The sequence below is a fragment of the Perna viridis genome, chromosome 3 (assembly GCF_037379345.1).
Source record: "Perna viridis isolate PV_CMFRI_1.1 ecotype Kerala chromosome 3, ASM3737934v1, whole genome shotgun sequence".
In the NCBI taxonomy this organism is placed as follows: Eukaryota; Metazoa; Mollusca; class Bivalvia; order Mytilida; family Mytilidae; genus Perna; species Perna viridis.
This window is the reverse complement of record NC_142447.1, coordinates 9,266,505-9,293,981: the sequence shown is the minus strand read 5'-3', so window position 1 is coordinate 9,293,981 and position 27,477 is coordinate 9,266,505. Positions and strand designations below refer to the sequence as shown.

The 27,477-nt window shown below is 32.1% G+C and overlaps 1 protein-coding gene across 2 annotated transcripts in view; it reads left to right on the top strand.

The window, feature by feature from the left end:
- Positions 1-27,477, top strand: part of LOC148620929 (WD repeat-containing protein 11-like) — a 44,036-nt gene that overhangs the window by 15,880 nt on the left and 679 nt on the right. For both annotated transcript variants that reach the window (XM_088574827.1, XM_088574826.1), the window contains 21 exons: positions 2,525-2,702; positions 3,697-3,820; positions 4,648-4,829; positions 5,513-5,762; positions 6,517-6,601; positions 9,568-9,674; positions 10,198-10,270; positions 12,946-13,173; positions 13,501-13,612; positions 13,935-14,041; positions 17,393-17,513; positions 18,967-19,135; positions 19,938-20,112; positions 20,961-21,026; positions 21,360-21,441; positions 22,147-22,332; positions 22,943-23,109; positions 23,596-23,690; positions 24,072-24,169; positions 25,215-25,295; positions 25,840-25,987. In XM_088574827.1, coding sequence (XP_088430953.1) covers positions 2,525-2,702; positions 3,697-3,820; positions 4,648-4,829; positions 5,513-5,762; positions 6,517-6,601; positions 9,568-9,674; positions 10,198-10,270; positions 12,946-13,173; positions 13,501-13,612; positions 13,935-14,041; positions 17,393-17,513; positions 18,967-19,135; positions 19,938-20,112; positions 20,961-21,026; positions 21,360-21,441; positions 22,147-22,332; positions 22,943-23,109; positions 23,596-23,690; positions 24,072-24,169; positions 25,215-25,295; positions 25,840-25,987 — 2,834 coding nt within the window. The remainder of the gene's footprint in view (positions 1-2,524; positions 2,703-3,696; positions 3,821-4,647; positions 4,830-5,512; positions 5,763-6,516; positions 6,602-9,567; positions 9,675-10,197; positions 10,271-12,945; positions 13,174-13,500; positions 13,613-13,934; positions 14,042-17,392; positions 17,514-18,966; positions 19,136-19,937; positions 20,113-20,960; positions 21,027-21,359; positions 21,442-22,146; positions 22,333-22,942; positions 23,110-23,595; positions 23,691-24,071; positions 24,170-25,214; positions 25,296-25,839; positions 25,988-27,477) is intronic.

The following is a 27,477-nucleotide window of genomic DNA, read 5'->3' as shown; positions in this document are numbered from 1 at the left end:
CAAACACTGAAGTTCATGATTTGTACAAAAATATATTGACAACAACTATTGATGTAAACGTTTTATTGATTTCTGTAAATTCATTTTAAAAACCATTTAAATAATTTATTGTTTGTAATTCAAGATTTGTAACCTGCTGGTACATACATTGTAGTTATCACAAAAATGAACAGTTGCAATTTTAAATTTTACAATCATGATAATATAAAAATTCAAAATTTTTTTTTATCTTACTTACATATAATAAACAAAAGTAAGAGAAATTTTTACTGCATTGGGGGTCTTGTAAAAGCCTACACGAAAATTTTCTTGTGAAATGGTTGAAGACAATAAGACTTTTCATCGTATTATTTATAATCAAGTGAAGTGTTTGACCTAGCAAATCATGAAAAATAATGCTGATGAAAACATCCACATTTGCAGTAGTGATAAGAATTTTGTTTACCTGTACATTCTATAAAACTGCATGAAGAAAGAACAATTTAAAGCCACACATAAAACCAATTCAATATATATTTCTGAATTAAAATAATTAATTTCATTTCTACATTCTTTTTTAGCTTACCTGGCCATAGGCCATGTGAGGTATTGCCATCACTTGCCGTCCATTGTTGTCATCTTCGTTAACAATTTCTTCAAACATCTTCTCCTCTGAAACTACTGAATAGATTTGGATGAAACTTAAGATGATTGTTCCTTAGAATATCCTGCACAAATTGACTGTTGGATTTTTGATCTGTTAAAAAAACATGGCCACCATAACTAAAAATAGAACATAGGGATCAGACAGCAGATTTTTGCATATATCTCCAAAATCTATCTATTGCCATCACTTGTTGTCCATTGTTGTCATCGTTGTTAACAATTTCTTCAAACATCTTCTCCTCTGAAACTACTGAATAGATTTGGATGAAACTTAAGATGATTGTTCCTTAGAATATCGTGCACAAAATGACCATTGGATTTTTGATCTGTTAAAAAAGCATGGCCGCCATTATGAAAAATAGAACATAGGGATCAGACAGCAGATTTTTGCGTGTATCTCCAAAACCATTAGGTTTAAGCAAATTCTGACATTGGGATTAAAATATTCAGCATGATGTGATCTATCAAATTTTGGTGAAAATCTGTTGACCCATGTTGGAGTTATTGTCCTTTTGATGTTATTACTTCCAAAAATCTTCTTCACAAAAACTACTATACAGAATTCAGTGAAAGTTGGTATTTTTGTTTTTTAGGGTATTTTTAACAAACTGACCATTTGGATTTTTGATCGGTTAAAAAACATGGTCGCCATTACTAAAAATAGAACATAGGGGTCAGACAGCAGTTTTTTACATGTACCTCCGAAACTGTTAGGTTTAGCCAATATCTTTCAATTGCTGATATGATCCTTATTATAAGGCCTACAAAAGTATCCAAGGGATCAAATTTGTCAGACACTCCTTGTAAGAGTTATTTTGCCCTTGAAAGGCAAAAAGCTACGTTTTTAGCAGTTTTCAGTCAATATCTTGAAAACTATAATAGATAGAATGAAACTTTCAATTGATGAAATGATCCTTACAATAAGTCCTACTGAAGTCTTCGTGGAGTCAAAATTGTCGGACAACTCCTAGTTTGAGTTATTGCTTTTGAAGGCAAAAATTAAACAGATGAGCGACTCAGGCTCCTGTGAGCCTCTTGTATCTTTTCATTACTAGTGCTATCTCCCAATTGAGTTATTGGTAACATTCTACCAGAAATGGCCCTTTTTGAGTTGAGATGACCTGTGTAAGACGAGGTCACTTGTGCTCCTCTTAACTCATTCTCTTAACAAAAGAAGCATTTGTAAAAGGGAAAGAGACAGACATATTCAAAACAAAGGAAAGAGAAAATATTATATCACTACACACTATGTTTCCAGAAATAACAGTTTTCTCTAAGAGAAGTGAACAAAATATATATGTTTTCAGGAAAGAAACAGGTACTTGTACCCCAAACTCTTGAAATGTAATCTGATCTTTAATCTTCACCCATATAAAAACATATAAGTAATCCTAATGTCATTCTAATCTGTTTTGGCTACCCCTACCGACTACCTGAGTGTTTCTAGAAAAGCAGAGTATGCTTACTCTACTGGTGCACTGGTCCATGCTTCCAGGTTTTAGTGGATTCCATGTTGCTCATTTACTTTTGTTGCTTTGTATGTATTATTTTAGATATTTATGTTCTTTGTTGTGTATGTCTGTTTTCCATTTCTGGTCTTTGTCCCTGGATTACACTCTTTTGATTTCCGCTAGAATCTTGGTTCCCTTGATTTCTCTGTCACAATTATGTGTTATGGCTGATATTTTAAGAATCACAAGACTAAACTTTCACACAGTTTTGTGGACCTTAACATAACGATTGGTTTGATTGTTGTGTAAATGATTAATTGCATTCCCTATTAGGAGTAGTTGCCCTTTTTCACTACAAAAAAATTGGAATACATGCATAATTGTGACCACTATATCATTTTTTTTAGTCATGATATATTTTTTTCCAGATCACAAACAGATATAGAATCTATGGCATTAAATGAGTGTCTTCAGTTGATGTATCACCAGTCCTGTCGACATCATTTAATTCTGCTATACCCTAGAGAGATTCTGATACTGGACTTAGAGATTAACCAGACAGTGGGGACTATACAGATGGAACGATCCGGATCACCTTTCATACAGGTAATCTTGGTTCTATTGTATCTTACAAGATTTTGATATTGAATGTGGAGATTAACAGGATGATATGGACCATTCAAATGAAACAGTCTGGGTCACCATTTGTACAGGTAAGCTTGGTTCTACTGTATTTCAGAGAAATTCTGATATTGGACTTGGAGATTAACCAGGTGATGAGGACCATTCAGATAGAACGGTCTGACTGGTCACCTTTTGTACAGATACATATTTAAGTAGGATCATTACCCAGAAATGTATCTATATCCGCATAAAATACCTTATCCATACTAAGTGTTCTGTATGCCAGATTATATTAGCAGTTACTATCTTTCATTTTGAAACTTGCAATGATTTCATTATGTCATCTATAAATGCTGTTGGTGTCTGATCTGAATTATTAGAATATGATGGATTCCCAAAACTTTACTTTTTTAATTTTTTCCAAACTAATGCAGTAAATTGTTTGCTGAAAAAAGATAGTTTCTGTGTTAATCTTAAACAGATGAAGAAAAGCAACAAACCCATAGATTGGAAGATGAAACAATTAAGTTTAATTTCAAAAAATTATGTTATCAATTGCAGTTGATACAAATGCCTTTTTGAGCCCAAATTCTCCTGTCAGTATTATAAATTCTCCTGTCAATATTATAAATATTCCTATTTTCTGAAAAGTTGCAACTAATATGCACACAATTATTTTTTGAATTCTTTCAATGAATGGTGTATATTTCAAAAGGGTAGTAGCAGGGTGATTAGGAACTGGACTTCCAATGATGATTTCAATATAGCTGTCAGGTAAACTCTCAATTTGTCATGATTTCAACACTTCATATACTGGTAGTTTGATGTTTCAAAGAAAATATTTCACACCTTGAAAAATAAGGAGCCCCAACAAACTTGGAACCATAATGGTTGTTAATCTTATATTGAAGATCAGTTGTTCATGTAGGTGTATTCATGAATGTTAAATAAAACTTAGTTCTCCTTTTTTTAAAAGGTAGTGTCATTAAAGCAGAGAGATGTGTTGATTTGTCTACATGAGAATGGAAGTCTGACTGCCAGAGTGAGAAGGAAGAATAATGTGATCAGTACTCCAGCCTCTGAGGGTTCAGGGGCATTTGGTTAGTTTTGCAAATAATGTGATCAGTACATCAGCTTCTGAGGGGTCAGGGGCATTTTGGTTGTATTGTAAATAATACGATAGATACACCAGCTTCTGAGGGATCAGGGGTATTTTGGTTTGTGTTTACTAAAGTGAAGTAGTTACTTTAAAGTAGTGTCAAAATATTTTGTTTAGGACATTAGCTTCTTTTTTATAGGTTTAGTCCACAGTCTTGAGATGTTAGTCATGTAATGTAATGTGTCTTTGTGTCTTTATCTTACTTTTTATTGTATTTTGTAGAAGTGTCATCATTTCATTCAGTTACTGTTGATTTTATTAATTTTGTTGTCAGGGCCTTTCAGGGCTTACTTGAAGGTATGTTTACACTTGTTGAAGACCTTTTGGTGATCTTTGAAGGTATTTACTGTTTTGTATTTAGGCTGTATGCTGGTATATTTACATTTTAACTCAAGACCTACCCATATCTATATCCACTGATATCATTCAGTGTAATGTGTAATGTCAGGTGTCAGTCTGATTCTATTTTTTTACAGATGATTCCCAACCACCGATGTCTTTAGATGTAATGTATGATGTCAGGTGTCAGTCTGATTCTATTTTTTTACAGATGATTCCCCACCACCAATGTCATTCAATGTAATGTATGATGTCAGGTGTCAGTCTGATTCTATTTTTTTACAGATGATTCCCCTCCACTGATGTCTTTAGATGTAATGTATGATGTTAGGTGTCAGTTTATTTTTTTACAGATGATTCCCCACCACCAATATCATTCAATGTAATGTATGATGTCTGGTGTCAGTCTGATTCTATTTTTATTTACAGATGATTCCCCTCCACCGATGTCATTAGATGTAATGTATGATGTCAGGTGTCAGTCTGACTCAATGAGAATGACCAAACACAGCCGTGTCTCTAGTATCACTTGTTGTCCAGTCTCAGAAAAAACCATCTCATTGTCTGTTACTGATGGCAGAGTTATCTTCTGGGAAATTCTTCTAAGTCAGGTAAAATTTAACAATAGCATCATAACTGTAACTAATTATAAGAACCACTGGTTTAGTTGGGTTGTGCATTTTGTTAAATTTATATTTGAATCATTTCTTTATGTTAAGGTTATGAAATTGAAATTGAACTAGAATTTAATTTTATTTTGAAATATTGATATAGTTACGACTGTTAGTTCAGGATATGATGGTTTAAAATTTATTTTTAGATTTGTTAAGATTAAATAGTGACAGAAGTGTATAGTAACCCTTTTCTTTTGAAGAAAACTCTAATATATTTGTACAGCATAACCTGTCTAAACTTAAATGTGTTTGGTTAAGACAAGTGTTAGGTTTATCAAGGTTTAAATACATTTAAATTGATTTGAAGGGACTTTGGTAAAGCATCTGGTTTAGGATTTAAGACCATTTGGGATTTGGTTTAGACAGGCTTTCAGATTATTCAGGGTTTGGTTTAGACAGGCTTTCAGATTATTCAGGGTTTGGTTTAGACAGGCTTTCAGATTATTCAGGGTTTGGTTTAGACAGGTTTTCAGATTATTCAAGGTTTTGTTTAGACAGGCTTTCAGATTATTCAGGGTTTGGTGTAGACAGGCTTTCAGATTATTCAGGGTTTGGTTTAGACAGGCTTTCACTGTACATGCAGCACATAAATACCTCCCTCTACTCAAAACTTCCTTCAGTCTGTAGATAACCAACCACTGAAGACGACCATTGATAAGCTGAACTTTCCAGTTTTAAGTGACATTCCATCACCAAAGTCTGTGTTGAGTGATTTGATTGGTCATCACAGCACTCCAATAGGACATGGGCATTTAAAGTTTGTGATGACTGGTTTACTATCCGGGGTTGCTCCAGCGGTAACAGTTATCAGAATGTGCCCACCTATGACCACAAAGAACTTTCATGTATATAATCCTCTGTTGGCTATAGGTCAGTATATCTAGATACTAGTATCATTTGTTTTAGATACTTGTATTTTTATTCTTTATTTAAAACCATTTTTCTGATTTTTCGTGCCATGTCAACCCTCTCACGTTGAAATAGGTTATAAAAATATTTGTGATTCTGGATGAAAAACTTTTGTCAGCATGTTATTTTAAACACAATGTGTATTGAACAAGGACCCTTACATTTTGCTTGCGTACAAATTCTTTGGTATACTTTGATTTATTGAATAACATAAGACTAAAATTTTCTAAAAAGATTGATAAATGGTGGTAAAAAATTGGTTTATTCTGACTAGCAACTAGATGGGTTTCCGAATTTCTCATATCTTGAATTCACAATATTGACATATTGATGTACTGGTAGATTCTAAATACATTTAGGTGGTATAATCAAGTTTCATATTTTTCATCATATTTCATGCATTCACCTATGGTGAAGAAATAAGAAAACCATTTTCCTTGAAAATATAAATATGATACATGTATTCTCTATGATTGATCATTTGATTTACTTCTCATTTGGCTAGATTCATGTACTTATGATCTCATACCGTAGATGATGTCATATGATTAACGAATTAAAAATTTGTTATAACCACTAGTGGTTGTTTGATTTAGATATATCATCTACAAAATCTTTCTGAGGCTTGTTTATGATGTTGAAATTATATAACTTTAGTTTATATTTTGTGATATTTACTTTTCACTCATAAACCTATATGAATATACCATTACAGGTAACAATAGTGGAATCATACAGATAATGAGTATTGCCTCAGGAGAAATTGAGAAAGAGTTTAGTGTTCATACCACAACTGTTAGGTATGCTGTGAAGTCAAAAGTTACTATGGTTTCAATAAAATATTATAGTTCAGTATCAGTAGACATATACTCAGATGGGAGTTTACTCAGTCATATATGATGTTTGTATTGATGGTAAAATATGTATTTTCAATAATCATTTTAGAATTTCTATTACTTCATTTTTGAAGTAAGACTTAATACAATTATTGTTGCTCAGTGCTTGTGATGTCATGATTTTTGAGAACTAAAAAAAAGTATTCGCTAAGGCCAAAGACTGAGGTCAATATCTCTTTGAAGTAGTCAATAAAACATGATATTGTATACATTGGGCTGCATTAATTATTTTATAACATTTTTAAGACTTTCCCACTTAGTTAAACATCGTCTTGATTTTTAAACAAATATTTGGTGTGGTTTGGTCAAATAGACAGCTTAGCAATAAACAAAATCAGGTGCCACAGAAATACATTGAGTAAATGAAAACTATAAAGTATGGAATGAATTAAAAGTTCAAATAACATATTTTGAATTTATTTCACACAATCGTTAATGAATTGACTAAAACATTGATTGAATTCAGGGCAACTTAAATAAAGGATATTTGCTTGTCATGTTCAACAATTCTTAGGATTTTTGTACTCCTCTGGTTTTGTTCATTTCATAGCATTTATATTTTTGCACAGTGACCCCCACTTTTCCTTTCATAATTTCATTTAACACACTGTACAGTGTTATTTGGGAAGTTTTTATGAAATCCTTGTTATTTCTTCAGTTGTTTTGTCTACCCTGGACTTGACATTTTATGGCGGGTGTTTCTAGAGAAACAGAGGATGCTTATCCTTCTGGTGCACTTGTCCATGTTCCCAGTTTTTAATGGAGTCAGAGTTGCTCATTTACTTTTGTTACTTTGTATGTATTATTTTAGTTACTGTATGTTCTTTGTTGTGTTTGTCTGCTTTCCAAGTCTTGACTGTCCCTGGATTACAACAGCTAGAATCTTGGTTCCCTTGATCAATCTTTTAATAGATAAAACCTACAAAGACGAAACCTATGGAAATCTTGAGAAATCTTTTTCCTGCCAAAATTCCAAATGCTTTTATCACAAAATGACCACACTGACCCATCTATTTTTTCTACTGATATTGTTCTAGCATAAAAGATCTTAATAGATTTCACAACCCTTTGAAATCCTTGCTTTTTAGCTCACCTGGCCGATGGGTATGTGAGCTATTGCCATCACTTGGTGTCTGTCACCATTAACAATTTTTCAAAACTCTTCTCCTCTGACACCACTCTACCAATTGGAACCAAACTTCTTATGAATGTTCCTTGGGGTATTCTGCATAGAACTGATTTGGGGATTTTTGTTCCATTGAAAAACATGGCAGCTGTTACTAAAAATACAACATAGGGGTCAGACATTAGCTTTTCAAATATATCTCCAAAGCTAAATTCTGACAGGTAAAAGTGTTCAGCATGATGAGATCTATCAGTTGTCAAATTTTCATTGTAATCTGTTAAGCCATGTTGGAGATATTGCCCTTTTCGATGTTTTTTTGCTATTTTGAATGTTATTTCTGTCAAAAATCTTCTCGTTTGACACTACTTGACCAATTGGAACCAAACTTGGTATGAATGTTTCTTTGGGTATCCTGCATAGAACTTTTGGGATTTGTGAGCTGTTGAAAAACATTACTAAAAATAGAACATAGGGGTCAGACAGTAGTTTTTTACTTATATCTCCAAAACCATTAGGTTTTGCATAATTCTGACGGGGTTAAAGTGTTCAGCATGATGAGATCTATCTTCGGTCAAATTTTCATTTTAATATATCAAGCAATGTTGGAGTTATTGCCCTTTTTCAATGTTTTTCAATGTTTTTTTTTGCTATTTCTAATGTAATTTTTGTCAAAAATCTTCTCCTCTGACACCACTTGACCAATTGGAATCAATCTTGGTTTGAATGTTCCTTGGGGTATCCTACATAGAACTGATGTGGGTATTTTTGATCCGTTGAAGAACATTGCCACCATCACGAAAAATAGAACAGAGGGGTCAGACAGTAGTTTTTTGCATATAACACCAAAACCGTTAGGTTTAGCCAAATTCTTTCAGTTGCTGAAATGATCCTTATTTTTAGTACTACAAAAGTCTTCAGGCATAAAATTTGTCAGACGCCTTCTTATATGAGTTATTGCCCTTTACAGGGGAAAATGACATGTTTTTTTGTTTTTGTTTTTGTTTTTTTTTCAGTTTTCAGCCAATGTCTTGAAAACTATGATAGATTTCGACTTTCATTTACTGATATGATCCTTATGATGAGTCCTATCAAAGTTTTAATGAGTCAAAATTGTTGGACAACTTCTTGTTTAATTTATTGCCCTTGATAGGCAAAATTCAACAAGGTGAGCGATTCGGGATCCTGGGAGCCTCTTAATTTTTTACAGTTTTTCAGCCAATATCTTGAAAACAATAATAAATAGGAAGAAACTTTCAATTGCTGAAATGATCCTTAAGATATTCCTACTAAAGTCTTGTTGAGTCAAAATTGTTGGACAACTCCTTGTTAAATTTATTGCTCTTGGAAGGCAAACTTTAACCAGGTGAGCGAATCAGGCTCCTGGGAGCCTCTAGTTTTAAAATAGAGCAGCGAACATCCTTAAATTTGTGTTTTTGTAAACTATATACCTTAATCGGCATATCTGTTAACTCTCCCATATTAAGGGGAGACTCCCACAAAATCCATGAAAAATTTTAAATCCCACATAAAAAGTGAGATGTGTGAGAGGTTTTTAAAAAAAGTTACTGTATTTTCTGTGAAAAATATTGAATTTTCTCATAAAAAATTGCTTTTACATAAAAATCTCCCTCGTGAGACAGTGTCAATGGGGAAGAATGTTCCAAAGGTTAACAGGTATGACTAACAAAACAAACAATAAATCTGTAAATACCATAGTTGTCATTAAAATTTTCTATATTTACAGAGGGATAGAGTGGTGTAGTTTACAAAGTTTTATGTCTTACTCCTACCCCACTCCTGGACCATCTGGTCAGGTCAAAAATGAGATTGTGTTTGTTGATGTGTCATCAGGTATGTTGTCTACAGAGCCTTTAAAGTTTTGTTATCAGATTTTGCTGATAAGTGCTTTACAGTTATTAATGTATTACTGCTGTCTTGTATGAAACTATTTTATGCATCATCTTTAATTTATTTGCTTTACTTATGTAGAATATAGGAAAATTGTGTTGTTCTGTTTGAAGCAAAACTTTTTGTTCTGTCTCCTTACAGTAATCTACATGATGAGTTTGGTAAAAATTTACCATTTTTCAGACTTGTTCTTTTAAAAGCATCTTGATTCATTGTCATGGCGTAGTCATCTAAGAAAATGTAAGCTTAACCTTTTTCAACTAAACTTTTGAAGGAGTGAATCTTTTGAATTTATTTTACATTGTTTCTTGGTTTAAGGGAGATAGCTCGTTTGTTGTACTATTATCATGGTTTAACCCCTAATGATTTACCCATTATTGTTGTAATGCATAAATATTCCGACATGTACAGTACTGTATTCTTTTGATATTGATATTCCTAAACCATGTGACATTTTGTATTGTAGGTAAAGTTGTCCATGTCAGAACAAACCGAGATCATGAATCACCCATAGAGATTATGAGAGTTTCTTATTCAAGGTAATCAGCTTGCTCAAATGTCTTCTCATTTTTTGAATTTTGGTTTGTTCATCCTTTTTTGTTGTTTGCAAAAATATGCAATTAGGTTAGTATAGTTAACAGTAAATAAAAGTAACTCTATTGAATTTGAAATATTAGGCCAAAAGACATAAATTTCTTGGTTCTCAGGCCCTTTTGTCTCGTTAAGATGCCTCATTAGCTATTTCCATTACTTGGCGTCCGTCGTCATCGTTAACTATTTTTCAAAACTCTTCTCCTCTGAAACTACTTGACCAATTTGAAATAAACTTGGTATGAATGTTCCTTGGGATATACTGCATAGAACTGATTTGGGGATTTTTGATACGTCGAAAAACATGGCTGCCGTTACTAAAAATAGAACATAGGGGTCAGACAGTAGTTTTTCGCATATATCTCCAAAACAGTGAGGTAAAGTCAAATTCTGACGGGGTAAAAGTGTTCAGCATGATGAGATCTATCTGCGGTCAAATTTTCATTTTAATCTATTAAGCCATGTTGGGGTTATTGCCCTTTTTCTACGTTTTTCGCTATTTTTTAATGTTATTTCTTTAAATAATCTTCTCCTCTGACACTACTGGACCAATTGGAACCAAACTTGGTTTGAATGTTCCTTTGGGTATTATGCATAGAAATGTTGTGGGTATTTTTGATCTGTCGAAAAACATGGCTTCCGTTACTAAAAATAGAACATAAGAGTCAGACAATAGTTTTTTGCATATATCTCCAAAACTGATTTAGCCCATTCTGAATGGAGTAAAAGTGTTCAGCATGATGAGATCTATCTACAGTCAAATTTTCATTTTAATCTATTAAGCCATGTGGGAGTTATTGCCCTATTTCAACGTTTTTTGCTATTTTTTGTTATTTCTTTCAAAAATCTTCTCCTTTGACACTATTTTACCAGCGAAACAAACTCGGTATAAGTTTCTTGGGGTATCCTGCATAGAATTGATGTGGGGTTTTTTGATCCGTCGAAAAACATGGCCACTGTTACTAAAAATAGAACATAGGGGTCAGACAGTTGTTTTTTGCATATATCTCCAAAACCGTTAGGTTTAGCCAAATTCTTTCGATAGCTGAATTGATCCTTATTTTTAGGACTACAAAAGTCTTCAGGCATGAAATTTGTCAGATGGTTTCTTAAAAGAGTTCTTGCCCTTGACAGTCGAAAATGACATGTTTTTTTATTTATTTTTTTTAGAGTTTTCAGCCAGTGTCTTGGAAACTATGATAGATTTAGACTTTCATTTACTGAAATGATCCTTATGATAAGTCCTATCAAAGTTTTCTTGAGTCAAAATTGTTGGACAACTTCTTGTTTAATTTATTGCCCTTGAAAAGCAAAATTCAACTAGGTGAGCGATTCAGGCTCCTGGGAACAAAATTGGACCCCCCTCATCATCTTTTTTTCTTGCCATGAACAATATAAAAAGCACGTTTTCAATTTTTGGAGCAATAAAAAGGTAACATAAAATGACTCCCTCCCTCCCATATTTGTTTTATTGAAAAATGGCCTGAGAACCAAAAAAAAAAACAAAACCAAAAAACAATATACAATGATAAAAGCAGCATTATTTTTTAGATAATTGTAATGCAGAACACGCATATATATGCTTTAACACAATGAAAATTTGCTTTAGGATTTATTTATTGGCTACATCTAATTTGGACATTATCATCATGGTGTAGAGAGTAGTTTAACTGATGAAACTGTGTTTAAGAAATACTAAACTAACTGCATTTCTGCTTCTCATCCTATTAACTTAAACTAAGCCACAATATTTACTCTTTTTTTATTTTTATAGGACTGCAAAATTTGCAGTTATATAATGGTATGTCATTGATATCATCTGTGTCAACATCTGTAGACACTTGATTTCAATAATTTGAATATAAGCAAATTTTTAAACTACAAAAAAAGTTTGGTCTTTATTGTTGGGGTATAAATCGTCCCTACCAATCTGGAATTTAGTGGCATAAAATGGGGCCAGAAATATGCATTTCATGAAATTTAACTGTATAACTCAAGTACAAAAATACAGATCTCTATGAAATTGTACCTCAAAGTGCCAAACTACAATTGTAAGCAGGTTTTGATTTTGGAGGTTGTGACTGGAAATGGGGCTAGAGGCAAGCATTGTCTGAAGTTCAGACAATAACTTGTGTAAAAGTCTATAGATCTCTATGAAATTGATATTAGGTACCATGTCACGTAAGAAAGGGTTTTGTCTTGATATAAAAGGTAATGGCCCTTCCACAAAAAGTGGTAAGAAATATGCATTTTCTTAAACTATGAATAAATTGTTTTTTTCCTAAATCTAAATATAAATTAAAAAAATTTTCACCACTTTCATTCTCATCAGAATCTTGTCAAACATTTAATCACAATCCAAATAAAGAGCTCTATCCAGTTTGAATGTTGTGTCAATACTCGTCCCAGCCATACAGGGTTTGACCTATGTGGTCATCTCAAGTGGTACCCAGTGAAGCTTATTATTTTCATAGGTAAATGTAGAAGGAAGGAAGTAGAATTTCAGCTTTTACAGTTTGGAAGTATGTAGGGTTTGACTGAAGAGAGGAAATAAAATTGATAGGACTAAGTTTGTTATCATTTAGTCAGAAATAAATTTTAATGTTTTACTTTCTTATTTTAGAAACTATTTTGTTATTGGGTTCAAAGACAAACCAACAGAATTATGGGATGTGAAAACACTGACAATTATCAGGGAGACAGGAAAGAGTCTCCCTATCCCTACTGCCATAGAGTGGTCTCCTACATTTGGGAAACCTCCAAAAAAGAAGCACACCCAGACCGAGGGTGATGAGAACAATGGAGCAACCATGTCTCAGAGTTCTACCTCTGTCACAGAGTCAATGGATAGGTTAATAGATTTTTATTGTTTTTATTTTAGTCCTTTTTGATGTTTGCTTCTGGTTATTTTTTGGAACTGAAATATGATTAACCTTCAGTGAGTATTGTGGGGATTAGAATTTAAAATGATTCAAGTTAAAATAGTAAATGTCCATTAAACTTCAGTTTTCTCTCTATAGCTGCACTATTGCATAAACTGTTAACTTGTGGATTAATGCAAAAATGTACCTAAATTAATATGGTAATTGCAGTTACTAAAACTTGCATGATCAAATTATCAAGTGACATTACAATTTTTGTATGTCAAATATTGTCTTTTGTTTATTTCTCTCCACAGTAAACATACCTCACCAAGAGAACACATGGTTTACTCTGATATGGAAGGAAGCCTCTATCATTTTATTATAGAGAATAATACATTTGTCGATGCCTCTAAAATACCCCCAGAGGTAAGTGTTTTTGGAAAATATACAATCAATCACTAAGGAAAATTATGATTTAGGTGACTGTTTCATATACCTGACTAGTGTTTTTAGGAAAATCAATGCTTTACATTAAAAATAAAATATTTGGCTGGGTTGCAAACTTGGAATTTTATTCAGAAAATAACAAGGTATGCAGTTTGAGACATGAAATATACATATATTTTTTGTCTGAAACAAATTTTCTGTCTTTGTGTATCTTAATGATTTCTTTTTTTTGTATATCAATTGTAAGTTATCAAACAAATGTAGCATTATACACATAGAAAAACACCTATATTTGTTATAGACAAACATAGGAGCAATAAAGAGTATAGCATGGAAAGGTGATAACATTGTGTTTGGTGACCAGGAAGGACAAGTTTCTGTGTGGGACCTGAAACTCAAGACACAGAGGTATTCGTAAGAGGTCCTATAGAAATTTCCTCATTTTTATCAAATCAAGTATGATGGTGCTACAAACACAATATGTTACTGTGACAGACTTAAGTTTTTAAGCTGTTCAAATACATTATTAAAATCAATGGAATAGGAAAAAAACTAAAACAACATACCACAAAAAACTAATTTCCTTCCAAGACCAAAATTGCAAACAAAGAGTGATGCCAAAATTAATTGGCCATACATATGTTTAAAATAAGTTGAGATAGTGAAAAATCTAATAAGTGAAGATAAATTTAACCCAAAGGAGACCTTTAAAGGGAATATTTCAATAGAATGGAAGTCTTAAAAATGAGTCAGTTGAAGTGAACTCTGAAAAAAAATAAATACAAAAATCAGCATTTTATTTACTCCTTAAATGACTGAAACTTTCGATTAATCGACGGAAGGTTAGTTTGATTTTTTTTCTGAAATCACAAATTCCCTGTAAGCGCATTAATTCTATATTTAGGTGAAACTAAATTAATTACTCTCCCGGTGCATCTGGTCCATGCTCCCAGTTGTTAGTGGAGTCCAAGTTGCTCATTTTCTTTTGTTACTTTGTATGTATGGTTTTAGTTACTTTATGTTTTTCATTGTGTTTGTCTGTTTTTCCATGTCTGGTCTTTGTCCTACGATTACATTCTTTTGATTAATCCACTAGAATCTTGGTTCCCTTGATTACTTTTTTAGATACTTGTTAAAAGTTGTTATATATGGGATTTTCTACAGCAAATTAGCAATGTATGATATTTTTTCAAATTCACAGTGAAAATAATTATAAATAAATAATTAGTTTACTATAGTGTCACATATCTGATCATACAAAGAAAAAGTTCACATTTATAAAGGATCAAATATCCAGACATAGTAGACTTACGAGACGCTTATTTACAAACAAAACTAAAACATTTTAATTATAAAAATAATTTCGGATATCACAACGTCGCTGAAACATTATCAGACTGGTTTAAAATATTTAAAAAATATTCAAAAATACATCTACATATTACAATTTCAAATTATACCCTTTGAAACAAAAGAAGTGTCTAAAAGATCAATTTCCAAATACTAAAAATCAATTAAAACTGATCACTTATATCTTTACTATAATATATGATAAGCTGCACTAAAAGTTAGTTATCAAAATTTAAAAAAATGAATAAATAAATAAATAAATAGATCTAATTACCACTAACATGAATAATTATATCAAAGAAAATTGGTCAATAATGTCTCAATTACAAAATAACTTTTGTCTCTGAAAAAAGTTAAAAATCGAATATCATAAAGAAGGCTGGATCTCATCACATGACATTATTCTAATAAATTTATTGTTATCATCAAGAGTGTCAAAGTCAGCAATATCACTTTTTGCTTTTTCAAAAAGTTCAAATCGCATATCATTGTAAAGAGGACACGTCATCATAAAGTGTCTTTCACTTTCTAACTCATTCAAGTACAGAGTTGACACAGTCTGTTTTCTAGTGGTATATGCAGTCAGGCATATAGACCTATATCGATTGCAACGGCAGCGATCCGCTACGGAACAGGGCAACAATTTGACGAACATGTCTAGGAAGTTGTACTTTTAAACATTTTTCTGTTTTCACTTTGGTTTATACAAACAATTTATTTGCAGCTTGTTTCTGTTAACATTGTTAGTGTCATTAAATAAGTCACTTACAAATTCATCATTGTCCACAGCGTCATAGCATTCTTGAATCATTCGCATAACAATTTTGACAGATAAACGAGTATCATTAACAATATCGGTCGCATCGATTGACCGTACAAATGCTTTCACTTTGGGATACCAGGCCTTTTGTCTATTAGTAGTCCATTCAATAATCCTACGAGTGAGGCGCGTATCATTGGATCCTAATATTCTGCACAATAAATGTATACAAGCAGTTCTCTGTTTTGTGAAACATAATGTCCAACAGATGTCACCTCTAATGGCGGTATTTGACATATACCTTCCTACAGACATGAATAATTTGGCTGCTTTGTTTTGAACACACTTTATGACCAAATACATTTTAGTTCCCCAGATACTGGAGCAATAAAATAATACTGGCTCAACCATAGAACTGTACAGTTTTGAAAACATTGAATGAGTCATATCACCAGCACTAATAAATTTACTGAATAACGCACCGAGTGCCCTGCTTGCGGATTTGGAAATTTCTAACGGCTTTGTCAAACATTAAATGTTCATCTAACCACAGGTCTTATAATGATGTGTTATACTTATGAGATGCACCACCCTTCTTTGCCTTCAAAGTCTAGCACCCTAACCATTATTCCACCTGTCATCCCCCAAACAGGTTGACTAGTTAACCTAGTGAATCAGGGACTGTACAGTGGACAAAGCAGGGAGTGAGGTGGACAGCACTAGACACTTGTTATACATTGGGAATCTTCTGACGATGGACTCCTCAAACATCTGTGCTACAGAGACAGTTAATATTTACATTGTGGTACTGATTATCATGTCCTTATGTTTTATGAGTATCAACGATAAATATTTATCTTACGATTCTCTTTTCTTCTTGAAACGAAATCACAATGATTACGAACGTCTTCAATTCTACTCATCATCTGGGTTCAAAGGTCACAAAAAAATTACCACCCAGCAATAAGAGATATCGTGCAGCAACCGTGCAGTCAACATTCTACAGTTGACTATGCCAATGTGGCCAACCTCCTTCCTATCTGTCTAGTTTCTGTGTTATCTTCTGATGACTGAGAGGGGATTTAGTAGGTACTATCTGATCAAGACCTATCTTAGGAACAGGCTCACGGTTTCATCAATCCTCTTCTAAAGATCTGTCTCCATCCTTCTGATTTGAGGAGTTTTAGGTTGAAGAGGGCTTTTGAGGTCTGGTGTTTGGCAAAGGACAGGAGGATTTTCTCTTATTAGTTGAGTGTCAGGTCATACCATAATATGAGCTTATGTCAAATAGTAGCTAATTTTAGACTGAATGCATCAAAACTTTGTCATGATGTAAAAAAAATTTCTATTTACTATTTTTCTAATGCAGTGTAGTAACTATTTTATTTTATTAAGTAACACACATGTTTTCTTATAGAAAATAACAGTTATTTTGTTGTAACATTTATTGTATTTATTATTTATTGTTATGCCTGTATCTGTTAACTTAAAATGAATATATTAAGAGTGTTTATGTCTTTAGTTTATGATACTATTGACTATTTAAAAAAATTCTGCTGCCCATCATGTCGTTTGTGCTCTACGCAAAAGTGACTAAAGCTCTCAAAATCCTAGCTAAAACCCTGATTATGACTTTCTTTGTTTTGTAGGACAATACATACCAGGAGAGGTTGGATAAAGAGGATCAGATTTGCCCCAGGGAGGGGGAATTTAAAATTCAGTGTTCTTTACACTGATGGGATGGATGTGTTTGAGTTGAAAGAAGGAAAGGTATGTTTTTAAAAGATTGATTTAAACATTAAATGTTTATGATTCTTACATACTGTAAGCTTTGGGGTGGAAACGAAGATGAAAGTTAAAGATATACACAGTCTTATTTCACTTTATAATTTTTATGCCCCCAGGATGAACAGATGAGCAATATATTAATTCAAAGTAGGTCTGGTTGTTTGTCTGAGCATGCAAACATGGCTTGTCTGATTTTTTATCTACAGCTTTAAAATATATATGATGTTTAAACACATGAAAGAGGCTTGTAGATCTTTTCTAACATATTCCCTGACTGAGAGGCACTTTCATATAAATATTCCATTACTTATACGGATTGAACTTTCTCATTTTTATACAAATAATAAAGGAGTCCAGGCCAAAAGATTTTGGTTTTCATTTTTATAAAGAAAGTATGTAAGTATATCATGTTTCCAGGGGTTAATAAACAGTTCAGTTCTTTATTAATGATTTACATAAATTGTATCCATATTTTTGGCAACTTTTGAGCTATATGCATTTGGTTTCAGTCATGAAAATGTTTGACCAAATTAAAATCTTAAGACTTAGAATTAACGAATGAATTTTTTTCCCAGTCCAACACTTAGAGATATTGTTTAGGTAATATATGAGATGTAATTATACTTAATTTTGTGATTATTGATCTATGAACATACTCATGGGTACTTATTTTTGTGGAAATTGTAGGTTTTACTTAAAGAATAATGGTAGACATTCTCTTTTATAGCATGTACTGGTTCTTATTTTTGTGGATATTGCATGACCACGGAATTCGTGAATATAATTGTCATCCGAAAATAAGTACAATTACAGCAACCTCCAAAAAGTTGTGTGTCTGTCTGTCTGCGAACAGTTTCCAGATGATAACTTTAAAAGATATCGAAGGATATTTTTTCAACCATTATAGCTATAGCTGATTTACCTAATGTAAAATAAAGGTTATTGAATATCATGAAATACAGATGAAGTTTGAGTTCGAAGTTCAGTTTTATTGGATTTTTTACACAAAAGTTATGGTCATTTTAGGTTGTTATTACTTCTTATAAATTATTTTGCAACATGGCATGGAATCATTTAATGTACCACTAGAATCTCTGTTTAGATAATTTAAAGTGAGTGTGTCTTGATGGATTACAGGGTGCCTCTGCAATTTTTTTTATGAATTTATGGATCTTTGACTTTGTTAAAACCCTTTTCATAATCAAATGAGTTAAAGCTCCAAATTAAATTTTAAATTCTTGTTGGATGAGTCATGATTTAAATGTTTGTTTTGATTATGCCATCCTTAGGGTACTTCCAATGCTATGTGCAATTATATTACTCTCGGAATCTTGTTTGTTTTAAAAAAGTGAATGTTTCCAAGCCAACCAGAACATGGCTTGGATCTTAATAATTTAACCAGTTTCAAATCATCTCTTAATATTTTCTTTTGCAGTTGGAATTAATAAGTTCATTAAAAAGTCCAAAAGAAGTTGCCAAGATAACAGATATTGATTGGTCGGGATCTGATAGACCTGTTATAGCCACAGCTGATGGTTGTATCATTGTTTGTGATATATTACTGAAACTAACTCACTGTAAAATAGAGGATATTGATTTGCCAGGTAGTTGCTGTAGATTCAGTAATTATTGCTGTGTTTTTGTTCTTATGAAAAATGTGACAAACTATAAAGTATGATTGGTATAATTAAAAATAACATGCATTATGGAATTTTCTGTAATGTGGACTTTTTTTTAAAGATTTATTATTGTTGATAGTCATTGAAAAATTTTTCACTTCAAATATTCAACCTTTTCTACAAATAATCTTTTGATATGGTTTATTGTCTTGAAACATTTTCTTCACAAAACTTTTAACTTCTCAACCAAATTACATGAAGGAGAGATGCATGTACAATGGAAGTATAAATATATTCTGTTCATTGAATGGATGGTATCACCATGTCCATCATTTACCTCAGCTACTACTACACGGGTAGTTATAGATTTTTTTTATGATAATAATTATAAAGGGTAGTTTGATTCCACCATGAACATAATGCAAAAATAAAACACTTACCATTATGAATGCACCAAAATTCTACATGTATATTTTTACAGAAAACAGCCAAAATAATCCCTATTTTTCTAAGTACAAAAGTGGTTTGGTTCAGACGTGTTTCTTTTTATTGAAATCCCTCAACATGTTTTAGACTTTAAAATTTGTAAAACATGTAAATGGAAAGACAGACAAAGAAAGGTTCATAAATATCTCAAAATTTTGACAAAAATCCAGGACAACTAATACCAATGTCATATGGATCTGCAGTTCAATCCAGTTTAAAATGTATTCATTATAAAAAGTTTCACATAAGTTAAAATATACCAAATTTGAAATCAATTCAATTTATGCTTATTTTGCTGTAGATCCAGTATTCTCACCACACCTTCTTCCCAGTAAAGGATCTTTACTGATGAAGTATTTCCTCCACAACCAGCCATGGAACAATACTTACCAACTACAGATACCTGCTGACAGCTTTAGGAATGAAGACTCCAAACTTATAAAGGATATTAACAAACAGATAGAGCTTCTAGATAAGTATGTAATGAATTAACCAGCTAATGTTGCTCTATCCATGTGTAAATCATACATGATAATTAACACATGTTAATCATAGGATTCTCATGTGTATAATTTGGCTTGCTTGTTAATGATAATCTAATTAAAGGTATAAGATAATCTAGGACAAAAAGCATGATTGCCATTAATTGAAACATACTAAAATAATTGGCGTGTGAAATAAGCTTAAGACCAATAAGAATTACTGGTGAGAAGCACAGAAATTTAAATATTTGTTGATTTCCAGAATATTGAAAATAACCTTTTTTGTGTTTGATTGAATATTTGGAAAGGTTAAGGATGGCTAAAACATAGGTGTTCATACTCACATTTTCTGTGGGGGATTCCTGCAAAAAAGACTGATCTCCTAAAAAAAAAATCTTTTCTCCCATGCAGGAGACACAAATCTCTCCCGTTTGAGAGTTTCTTCCTGCAAGACCTCTTGCAATTATCTTTTTTTAATATTTTTCAGGTGTCATTTTTTGTTGTTATGTACACAAATTGAATAGGTCTCGTATGGGCTTGGATAATTTAACTCTTTGAACAGCTTATTAATTCTCGTGTGTTCTCTAGGCTTTTCCTAATTGTTAAGGAAATCAGGCACGGTTTACGATTTTCAGTGAATACTTAAGTCGAGGTTGGTGATTGAATTTGTGTTGGGAATGCAATAAATTTAAATGATCATAGAAAATGAAACAGTGAATAAGAGGGACATTAAGATACATAGTTGGGATATTTGAAAGAAATGCTTGGTTTTTGTTGCTCCAGAACTGTTCCTGTGGTAGCAATATAATTATACGCCATGAAAAATAGCTTTAATTTTATAGGGACATTACAGAATACTTACCTGTATGTAAACTAGGTGTGGTTGAAAGATGTTTACATGTTGCCAGGTAAGATATTGATATGCTCATTGAATTAATTACCAATTCCTGAAGATTTTGATAATGATATAAGCATCAAACTTTGCATGCTACATGTATAGTGATTTAATTATAGGAACAAAGTACGGAACTTTATCAGAACCATGTTATTCTGGACTTCCATTATACACTATTTTAAGCATTTCCATCCTGTATGAGCTGAATACTGTTATAACTAAGTTGTGATTATATTCCCAAGGAGGTTGTTTTGTTATGGATGAAAACTGGTGAAGTTTTGTTACTGTTGCATCTAAGATTTATGTGAAAAAGATATAATTTAATTTGATAATAATTATTTTGAAGGTTATTTGGCGATGAATCTGATGTATTGTTCTGGATGGTTGCTCTATATTACCTCTGCTCTGAGAAAGTTAACCCTATTAAGGTGAGTGTGAATTGTGGGAAAATGTTCTTTATCAAAGGAAAATATAACTTACTCATGCTACAGTGAATCTTCCAAAGAAGGTAGCGCTATTGTTGAAATGTTGATAACTGACAATGTTGAAATTAAAAATAAATGTAGATGTGTCCATTTCATTAATTTCATTTAATGTGATAAAACTGTATTACTTGTTAGTTATGCAATTGATATGTTCTACTTTAGAAATTAAGGTTTACAATGGACATTTACATGTGTGTTTGTTTTGTCTTGCCATCTCATTTATCCTTTATCTTCTCAACTTTGTCCAAATTTTGAGATATTTATGAATCCCTCTTTGTCTGTCTATCAATTTACGTGTTGTACAATAAGTCTAAAGTTTGGGTTAGACAGGTTTTCTGATTATTCAGAGTTTGGGTTAGACAGGTTTTCTGATTATACAGAGTTTGGGTTAGACAGGTTTTCTGATTATTCTGAGTATGGGTTAGGCAGGTTCTGAGTTTGGGTTAGACAGGTTTTCTGATTATTCAGTTTGGGTTAGACAGGTTTCACTATAATATTGTGGTATGATATTTGTCGTTGATGGAAAGAAGTTTCCTTTAGTTTTTAGTGTTTTCAAATTTTAAACTTAAAGAACCATAACAGTAAGGATGGGCATATCATATGCTTTAGTTTGGCTATTTATTACATTTTATTTGTCTATTTTGATAGGATAGTGTTGTATTTAGTTCTGGTGACATCTTTGTGCCAACCACCCCAGCCTACAAGGAGACAAATGACTTGGTAGTTCTAGACAACCCAGAGGAGCAAGAGAGAAAATTTCATGAGAAACAACTGTACAAGTGCCATCCTCTGGAGAGCTACTTTGATACAATATGTGATAATGCTAGCTATAAGGTATTACTGATTCTAGCAATGGTTTACATTAGATAAGGTAAATTTCAGGATATATATTCTGTAACTGACTCACCCAATTTTTTAAACATTTGCTGCCATTATTTCATACCAATTAACCTTTCCACATTGGGGAGACTCCCAAAAAATCAATGAAAAAACTTCTCCCAAAAGTCTCCCTAGTAAAAATGTAAGATTTTTGCGATATTTTTGGTTAAAATTACTACTCATTCTGTGAAAATAAATAAGTTTTTACATAGAAAATTGCTTTTAACTAATAATCTTCCCTATAAGATGGTGTCAGTGAAGGAGAATCTCACTTATCTACTGTTCTAAAGGTTAACAGGTACATGTATGGTTTTTTTAAAGGTTTTTAAAGGTTTTTAATTGCCATTTTCTCTGACATTTTCAACAGTAGCATTGAAATGGAATGGAGGTAACTGAAATAATATTTGAAGATTTGTTGTCATCAATATTAATTTGATGGATTCTAATAACTCCAGGTAAAATTCTGAGAAAAATTCACAATTTAACCCCAACCCAACAAGTAGGTGGTTAATTGGAAACGCATTTGCTGTAAATAAATTGAGCTAAAACATCATTTTCTTGGCAGAAATACCAGCTAGATAGAGTAGCATTACATGACAGTAAGAGGACTACGTATGATCATACAAAGAAATGTACCGAGAGCTATGTTATGTTAGGACAGACAGACAGAGCTGTACAGCTCTTTCTTGAGACAGAACCTGAGAATGATGTGTACTACACAGATTGTTTAAGGTAAGTTATACTTTCACAGTAGTCGAATGACTTATTCAGTTATTCATTATTATTCTTTTTTTTTATGTTTGTTAATGTTTTTGCACTGTTTGATTTCTCATTGCTGTTTCTCTTTAAGATAATCTATGTACAGGTAACATTCAAACTATTTTGATAGCTATAATGATGGAATTTCAAAAATCATAAATAGAAAAAAAATAAGTTGACACTTGGCTTATTTGTTTTTTTCCATGATGATAAGTGAGGAAAAATTTCTGAAGTATAGTTTTGTGTCTTAAATAATAAAGTTAATGTTTCTAAGATGGTATTTAGATGATAAATGTCAGAAGAACTTTACAGAACTAATTGTAGATAATGAGTTTTGCATTATATTAGAATCAACATTGATAAATGAGGAAACAAAACATAACTGAAGTCTTTAATTTATTAAAGTCTTTAATCAATGTGTTTATATAATCAGAAAATTAATGATTACTTTTATTACAGGGCCTGTTTGGTTGCCAGCATAAGATTCTCTGGAGCATCTCAAAGTACCATTAAATTGGTAGCTACTAATTTGATAGCTAATGGAAAACTTGCAGGTAAGCATTTGTTAAACTCATCTAAAATGTCCAAAAATAAAATATATGTTTTTAAAAATAGAAAAGAAAATTTCGTATCATTCATTGAAGGCCCCTAGACTGGCCATCAACTGTTTTTTTGTGACAGTCTGGTAGGATAGTCAGGAGCAGGTCCAGAATTTCAGGTTGGAGAGAGGAGCAAGGAAAATAAGTTACAGACTGCAGCAATGTTTTGGGTAAAATTATGATTTCATGTGGAAATATAAGTTAAGAACTATTACATTATCTTAATTAATGATAATTAAAACTAAAGAAAATTCCACTATGTTGACTGTTCCACGATACTATTATGTTAACATTAGAACCAGAATTTAGGTTATTCTGTTTTGGTTATTATTTTAGAGGGTGTACAGTTATTATGTCTGATAGAGAAGGGTTTAGATGCCTGTAGATATCTACAGACCTACAGTGAATGGGACCAGGCTGTGTGGCTGGCTAAGGTATACATTGTTATTTTCATGTGTTGAAAGACATTTTCAATTTTTATGGATGATGTTAATTATTTTCCTTTTTATTCCTATGAATGTTATTTTTAGACTAAAGCTGTTGCTGTCATATTGAATATTATCCAGGGATGATTTTTTTTTCTGTTTTTAGCAGATTTCCTTTATTTGAAATCCGGATTTTACTGTCTCGATTCTTCTTTATTGTATATTTACTTCCGATTTTGCCAATTTCTGCTTTGTTTGTTGACCTCGAAAAGCCAATTTTGGCTATGTTTTTGACCTTGTAAAATCATCCTTGATTATCAGACAGCAAGATGCCCTACACCTCTATGAGGATGGAGAATTCTCTGAGAACTTCATCTATTTCCAGTGAGAAACTGGATGCAAAATTAACATTATTTATACTTCATACTTTATACTTCATGTCAATTTGCTGAATTTTGATTGGTTCAATACTAGGGTAATATTCTGCTCTATCACATGTATCAAAGGGTGATAATGTTTTGTCTATTACCCTCTTGTGAAAAGTTAAACTGGTTTCGGTAAAAATTGGTACCAGTTTAATCTTAGTCAGTTTTGCATTTGAAGGAATATGTGCAACGTGTTTACCAATAACATTGATTAATAAAAAATTCAGCAGACAAATTGACTTTCTTAAATGTGAAATACAGAACAACTTTATTGAAAGCAGCCATTTTGATTGTTTTGACATAGTAGAATGAGGATCCAGATTTTACAGGGAGTCAGGGAGCAATTGGGATACGGATCGAATCAGAAAAGATTTTTTCCAGAATTTGAAGGAACAAAATCTAGGTCTGGGATTTTTAGGGTTGGTCAGAATTAGGAAACAGACGTATATTTGTTTTGGCCATACTTTATAATGGTTGTAATCCTTTGAACCTTTTACTGTATGTTGTTATTTTTCCACATGAATCGAGTACAGAAGGTTTTTTTTTCACTTAGGATTATAAAGGCAATGTAAAATATTATGTCATGAACATATATATGCTAACAATAAATGTTTTTTTTCTGTGTTTAGTCTACATTAAACTACAGTGATTTTGCTGAAGTGACAAAGAGATGGGTTGATCATCTGTGTAGTCCACATGTTAACCAAAAGGTAAGCCTTCAGTTCATTTACTGTTATTGTTATTATTTATGTGTGTATATAGTTGTTTCTTACGAGCTTGGAGGTAGGAATTTGGGAGTACCTTAAACATAGGAATGAAATGCATTTTGTTAATTCTGAAATTATTGAGATATTTTTATTATTGCAAAAAATGAAACTGACTTTCAAATGCAATAATTAAAACTCACATTATGGAACATTATTATCGTGAAATTTGCTTGAAATAGCAAAAATTATTAAAATTAAAATGACTAAGTTGAAATAATTATTGCACTCAATAAATAATATGATTCTAACTGGAATTGTCTAATCGAATGTAACTGAGACTATGCAAACTTGTTGAAAATCTATAAATTGCCTTGACAAACATATTAATTATTTTCTTACATATTCTTACAATTGCGTAATAATAAGTTACTCCATTTACCTTGAATGATAATTTTTTTTCAGATTACTTATCCTAGAGTTGTATTAACTCTTCAAAAACATAAAAATATCAAAGCATGGAATGTGTTTCTGACCTTTTTTTTTTTAGAGTAAGGCTGTATTGGTGCAGTTATCGTTAGGTCAGTTTGTAAAGGTACTAGAGATGTTGTATGGAATGAGACAGTTTAACAGGGCTGCTTGTTTTGCTGAAGCCTGTACCCAGTTTGAGTTGTTAGACATGAAATCTGATGATACAGGTATGTGTTCATTTTGTTAAAACATTCATATTAATTATTGAAAATGTGATGAAAGTGATCAGCTGGTCAAACCTTTCTACAACTTATGTATTTATATCCTGCCACACGAAGCAGCAAGGTATTATGTGATACCCTTCGTAAAGTAGTTTGTATGTCCATCTGTCTGTTCCCAGATGATAACTTTAGAACTGATCTGTGATTGTTTTTTAAACTTTGGACATTTGTTTATTACATAAAATACAGGTTTAGTTCAGTTTTCACCAAAATCCAAAATGCAGTTTGTTTGTCATTTTCCTTTTTAGCTCACCTGGCCATAAGCCATGTGAGCTATTGTCATCACTTGGTGTCTGTCGCCATCAACAATTTCTTCAAACATCTTTTTCTCCTAAACTATTGAATAGATTTGCATAAAACATAATGATTGTTCCTTAGAGTATCCTGCACAAAATGACCATTTGGATTTTTGATCCATTAGAAACATGGCTGCCATTACTAAAAATAGAACATAGGGGTTGAACAGTAGTTTTTTGGATATATCTCCAAAACTGTTGGGTTTAACTAAATTCTGACAATTATTCAGCATGATGAGATCTATCTGTGGTCAAATTTTGGTGAAAATCTGTTGACCCATGTTGGAGTTATTGCCCATTTTGGATGTTTTTTTTTGCTGTTTTTGATGTTACTTCTTTCAAAAATCTTCTCCTCAGAAACTACTATGCAGAATTCAATGACAGTTAGTATTCTTGTTTTTTAGGGTATCCTGCACAAAACGAGTGTTTAGATTTTTGATTGGTTAAAAAACATGACCATCGTTACTAAAAATAGAACATAGGGATCGGACAGTAGTTTTGAGCGTATATCTCCAAAACCTTTAGGTTTAGCTAATATCATTCAATTGCTGAAATGATCCTTATTATAAGGATTACAAAAGTCTCCAAGGGATCAAAGTTGTCAGACAACTCCTTGTAAGAGTAATTGCCCTTAAGAGGAGAAAAATTATGTTTAGCAATTTTTAGCCAATATCTTGAAAATTATAATAGATAGAATGAAACTTTCAGTTGATGAAATGATCCTTATGATAAGTTCTACCAAAGTCTTTGTGGAGTCAGAATTGTTGGACAACTCCTTATTAGAGTTATTGCTCTTGAAAGGCAAAAATTTAAACAGGTGAGCGATCCAAGCTCCTTGGAGCCTCTTGTTTTACATACTGTGGCAGGATGTCACTTAATGATTCATTAATGCCCTATTTTTTTTTGTTATGTTGCTTAATACAGAAAGACCTGTCAAATAAATATTGCATATTTAGGTATTCTATACTTGTATTTAAAACAATAACCTCTCATCGGCATCATCAGAACCAAATAACTTTATGGGAAATTTAAGATTATAAAATAAAGTATATAAAATAAGTACTTAAAACCAAAAAAATATTGAAATCAGAAGCTGAATTCAGCACTGATAAGTTCTACCAAAGTATGTAAAAAATATAG